Raw genomic sequence first — 5,802 nt, forward strand, 5'->3', positions numbered from 1 at the left:
CGGCGCCTTTGTCAAGAGCAGTCGCAGCTGACAACTGATAATATACGTGTATAACTGATAACACAATGGCTGCAATCAAAGCGACATTTGCATCGCGACAATTAGCGTTTGTTGGCGCCAGATCGATGCATGTTAAATTGAATGTAAGCTGTACTTAATACATGTATGTATGTGTTTACTTAAACAAGATTTTAATTTCACAGGTGTCTGATGATCAAAGTGTTGCATCAGCGCGTCCCTTTTCCGAGGTGCCACGTCCAGGAAAACTAAAGTTTATACGCGGTTTTATGCCGGGTGGGGAGTTTCACGATAAATCCTTTTTGGAATTTACCACGACCTTGCGGCAGAAATATGGTGATCTCTTTATAATGCCCGGTTCATTTGGACGCAGAGATACCGTGGTCACATTCAGCCCAAAGGACATTGAGATGGTTTTTCGCAACGAGGGCATTTGGCCACAACGCGAGGGTTTCGATTCTCTGGTTTACTTTCGCGAACACATTCGTCCGGATGTATTTGGGGAGAAGAAGGGTCTAATAGCCACGTGAGTAGCTATTTATTTTATAACCAATACTCTTCCGCTAACAGTCTCCTCTTACTGCAGGCAACAGGAGGAGTGGGGCAAATTTCGTTCAGCTGTTAACCCCATTTTTATGCAGCCCAAAGGTCTCAAGATGTACTACGAACCGCTGTCCAACATTAACAATGAATTCATCGAGCGGTAAGAGTCCTTAATACTCAAAATAATACTATTTCTATAATTTTGACTGATATTTTTGGCCTTTCTACAGTTATTTTTTGCAAATTCTGTTAGTATAACCGTCATTTTACCTACAACTTCTATCTCAAATTTAAATTTTTTACTATTTCTGTTATTTCGTTGGGTATTTCAATATTTTACTAATTATTATTATTATTACTAATATTTCTGTAATTTTTCCTACGATTTAATTCTGTTATTCTGTTCTTTACTGCCATTTCCACTACTATTTCTAGAATACTTAATACTATTTCGTTAGTTTCTACTACTATTTCTGTACTACATCTGAAATTTCAACAACTACTTCTAAAATATTTACTACTATTTCTGTAATTTCTTCAACTATTTACTTATGCAGTGTTTTGACTGCCATTTCTACTACTATTTTTATAACTTCCATTAGTGGCTCTTAAATATCTACTATTATTTCTGTAAGTTCTTTTTTTATATTTATGTAATTTCTACTACAAAATGCATTTTGTTTTCGCAGCATCAAAGAAATTCGTGATCCAAAAACTTTGGAAGTGCCTGAAAATTTTGTAGAGGAAATGGGCCGATTGATCTTTGAGTCGATAGCATTGATTGCCTTCAATCGTGAAATGGGCATCATTCGAAAGCGGCGAGACAATCCTGATGCACTAACGCTTTTCAGAACATCGCGTGAGATCTTTCAGCTCACTTTTAAACTGGATGTACAGCCCTCAATCTGGAAGCTTGTTTCAACCCCAACCTACCGCAAAATGATGCGAGCTCTCAACGAGAGTCTCGATGTGGCACAGCGTATGTTGGAAGAGAGTCGCTTGGAGCTGGAGCAAAAGCGAAAGTCGGCGGAGAATATGACCAGCACTAGCATGATGGAGAGATTGGTAGATATCGATCCTAAGATAGCGTTAATCATGGGCATCGATATACTCTTTGCTGGCGTCGATGTCACAGCCACTTTTCTATCTGCTTTATTGCTCTGCCTTAGCAAGAACCAGGGAAAACAGGAAAAGCTGCGAGAGGAACTACTCCGGGTGATGCCAACCAAGGAGACATTGCTAGATGAGGAACGGATGAAGGATATGCCCTACTTACGTGCCGTTATCAAGGAAGCATTGCGCTTCTATCCCAATGGACTTGGCACCTTCCGCCAATGTCAGTCAGATGTAACTCTTTCGGGCTATAATATTCCCAAGGGCTCACAGATTTTGCTTGGTTCCAATGCTCTAATGAAGGATGAAAGGTACTATCCCCGAGCAGATGAATTCCTGCCCGAACGTTGGCTTCGCGATCCCGAGACGAACAAGAAGACGCAGATCAGTCCGTTTACTTTCCTGCCCTTCGGCTTTGGTCCTCGTATGTGCATAGGAAAACGAATTGTGGACCTCGAAATGGAGACATCGTTGGCCAAAATCATACGCAACTTTTATGTGGAATTCAACTACGATGCATCCAAGCCGTACAAGTCCTTCTTTGTCATGGAACCGGCTATACCTTTTCAATTCAAATTCACTGATGTCGAGCAGTAATGCCCACACTTAAGCCAAATTTGTAATTGCCATAATTTTGTATATATTTTACCCCCATAATTTATTGAATGGATGAAAGGTAATATAAGTTAGTGCCAATTTTAGTTAAGGGCAGAAAAATGGAATTTTCTACCCAACAAAAATTTAATGTTTGTTGCTCAGTATAAATATATGAGTCTTTTTAGTCTTGTCTATTATATAATCTTAAAAGATTAAAACAGAGACAGCAAATTTACAGTGTAACTTACATTTTACATAAGCAGATTCAGTTTATTCACAATGTTGAAGCATTCATTATCCCCTGTAACTTGATAACTGAGAATGAGCAGTTCGTAAGGCGCATAATTTAATTGTTTTATCAGAATTAGTATTAATTGCTTTATTTTTAATTCTTTTTTAAGTAATATTAAATAAATGTGCTAATATTTTCTCATGTTTGTAAACATAAATTTACGAGTATTAATAAAAAAGCATCTAGTTATTATGAAATAACATCTTAGAGAAGTTAAAAATTTGATTATTCTTATCACATAGCAGAAAACAAAAGCTCCAGGTATCAAAGTGGTTGCAAAAAACTTTAAGCTTATGTTTTTAATGTGAATTAGAGTACTTTGCAATAATATTCAATTGGGGCTGCAAACTAGATCAAATTTAAATAAAAAGATTTCTTTTAAATTAGTCACTCGCTAGAAGTAGATTAAACATCAAAATTAAACATAAACAAATGGAAAAGGCTGTAGAGGAGATCCCGACCATGGGATACCCGCTACTTATTTTAATATATATAAAAATACTTACTACCTTTTACTACCTAATAAAACTACTGCATTTTCTTAGGTGATTTTTTTTTAAATAATAACTTTAATAATAACTTTGGTTAGCTATTACTCCCGTTCTACTTGTTAGATTTTGCTGCGGTTAAGTGATATCATAGACTATATTAATAGATAACGTTTATTACCAAAAAAAACTTAAACTTAAAAACTGCGATTTGCGGGGGCGTAGGGGGGCGTGGCTTAAATTTGAAACAAACTTGATCTGAGTGGGGTATATAGAAATCTGTGTGCCAAATTTGGTTACTCTATCTCTTATAGTCTCTGAGATTCCTTTTGATTATACAGACAGACAGACAGACAGACAGACACACATGGCTATATTGACTAGGCTATTGTTGCTGATATACTATATAGGGTCGGAGATGCCTGCTACTCCCTGTTACATACATTCCAACGAACACAATATACCCTTTTACTTATTTTTTAAGTAACGGGTATAAAAATATAGATATGAAAAATATTTCAACAAATTTGAATTCAAATAACACGAAGAAAAACATGATTTTAATAATATTAACAACATGTGAGTGTAGAATGAATTCAAATGAGATCATACTTAAGAAAATGAAGTTAGAAATTGGTTTCATATAATCAACTACATCAATCTTTTGAAATTTCCATCCAGTCAAATAATTTTGTATTTTTTAAAGAAATTTAGCTGTTTGTCAATATTTGTTGCGGGGAACTCATACTCAACGTATGTATGAGCAAACTTTCGTTTTTCACGCCTCGAATTGTAAAGACGACGACAACATCGGCTGTCGACAGCTCCCCCTTTATTCCTAGAGTGCCCTTCAGAAAACTTTTGCTACTTTGTCGGCGTGTAGCCTGTTCATAGACAAGTCAAGGCTTTGGCTGTTGTTTCTGTAGTTGCTGTTGTGTCTGTCAGCGGAGTGCAAGTTGGCCGCCAACACACACTTGCTCCCGCTAATGACTAAGATTAATTTGGGTCACTGTGCTGCTTTCTCCCCAGCTTACCCCCAATTTGTCTGCCATTGCCACCCCTTCATTGGAACGTGCGTCTGAATTATGCGCGTTGGTCTCGTGCCTCTTCAAAAGCATAAACGCAGTTGCAGCAACTATTTCACAACACACACTTGCTGGTTTTCACGACGTTGATGCCATGAACTTTATCATGATATTAATTTATGTCAATTGCAACAAACTAACTGAATTTATTTTAGTTTTGGTAATGTAGACAGATGATGTTAAATATTAAAATTATTTTTGACATACATATAATTTAAATTCTATATTACGTCGGCAAAATAAATAAATAAAGTACTCTAATTTTTTGGGAGATTTTTGGTTGATTCGGTTATCTGTGGCAACCCTGTACATTTTATTAAAAAATTTTATTTCTAATGTTTGTATTTTGTTATCAAATTTATATAATAATTATAATTTTTATCTAAATTTAATCACTGCGAAGAGCAGTCCACGTTAGTGACGAAAGCAGCACGAAGGGTCTAAGGTTCACATAAAACATATCATAAATATGATATCCTTGCTTCATAATAAGGTGTTCATATTAAATACAGTTTGATTAATGCAGTAAATTATACTTACAAAATTTAAAACTAAGAAATTGTATTTTTAATGATATCTTAGCTTTATATATTTTCCTGCTCTATTTCCTTTATTGTTAAAAATGTAGATAGCATTAACAAATTTTAAATTTAATTTAACTTGAATATTAGATACTTTTTTATTTAGCTAAGCAGAAATTTAAATTCCCTAACTTCACAATAACTAAATCCTGCATCTCTACTCTATAAACGAAATGTGTTGGCCTGTGTGTGTAAATGTGTGTGCGTGTGTGTGTGTGAGTCTCCGTGTCGGTTGCGCCAGGCAGCCGAACAGCTGAAATTGTTTGGGGTTAATTAAGCGCGACATGTGTGGCATTGCATGCATTTGTGCAGCGACTCTGGCAACAACTGCGACCTCGACTCCACTGAGGAAGGGGGGAGTTAGGAGTGAGTGTAGGGGGACAAATGCCCGCAAGTGTGAATAGGGTCCAGGCGCTAATCAATGCGCCATAATAGACAAATTGCCGGACGCGTCGGTTCATTATGTTCAAACTGCAATTGTTGATGCGTTTATGAAGCTGCCGAGTTGCCGAGAAGTGCGTGTGTGTGTATTTATGTGATTTATGGAGCTGAAAAGCGTTAAATGAGTAAGCGACAAACCTGTTGAGCTAATCCCGAAATCCCGAGCGAAATAAAGTAAATACAATTATTTATTTATGCTGGCAAAAAGCCCAAAAATCGCTGGCATTACAAATTGTTGCGATTTTTTGTTTGCCATTTATTGTGTGGGCAACAGCAACTAAATCCTAAAGGATACACACAGGCACAGTTGGGGGTGCACAAGCATCAAGTAACACAGAATTATGGGCTGACCAGCAAGAGGACGACAAGGACGCGACGTCCTTGTTTATATTCCAAGTATTTCTCTCTCGGCCTAAAAAATAAACAAAATCATTTACCTTAAGGCATAATAAAAGTTTATGGTTGATAATATACATAAAAAGTCCGTGTGGTCGAGCAAAAACAATGCCTTGGGGGGTGTATGCGGAAATCCCTGTATGGGAACATTTATCGCTATTAAAGGATTTGCTGTCGGATAGAGCCCAACGTCAATATTTACCACCGTTAGTTGGCTGTTGCCAGTTGCCAGTTGCCTGACTGTGTTT

At 36.8% G+C, this 5,802-nt stretch overlaps 1 protein-coding gene across 1 annotated transcript; it reads left to right on the forward strand.

Moving 5' to 3' along the window:
* LOC117788403 (probable cytochrome P450 12d1 proximal, mitochondrial) lies at positions 1 to 2,380 on the forward strand. Its single transcript, XM_034627166.1, has 4 exons — positions 1 to 143; positions 204 to 544; positions 605 to 721; positions 1,251 to 2,380. The coding sequence occupies exons 1-4, from the start codon at positions 66 to 68 to the stop codon at positions 2,269 to 2,271; spliced, it is 1,557 nt and encodes a 518-aa protein (XP_034483057.1). The 5' UTR covers positions 1 to 65; the 3' UTR covers positions 2,272 to 2,380.
* The last annotated feature ends 3,422 nt before the right edge of the window (positions 2,381 to 5,802 follow it).

Source organism: Drosophila innubila, assembly GCF_004354385.1.
Source record: "Drosophila innubila isolate TH190305 chromosome 3L unlocalized genomic scaffold, UK_Dinn_1.0 0_D_3L, whole genome shotgun sequence".
NCBI lineage: Eukaryota > Metazoa > Arthropoda > Insecta > Diptera > Drosophilidae > Drosophila > Drosophila innubila.

Coding starts and splice junctions, on each gene's coding strand:
- LOC117788403 (XM_034627166.1), top strand. CDS start 66: ATGGCTGCAATCAAAGCGACATTTGCATCGCGACAATTAGCGTTTGTT. Junction 545..604: donor AAGAAGGGTCTAATAGCCAC/GTGAGTAGCTAT, acceptor CTCTTACTGCAG/GCAACAGGAGGAGTGGGGCA. Junction 722..1,250: donor AACAATGAATTCATCGAGCG/GTAAGAGTCCTT, acceptor TTGTTTTCGCAG/CATCAAAGAAATTCGTGATC.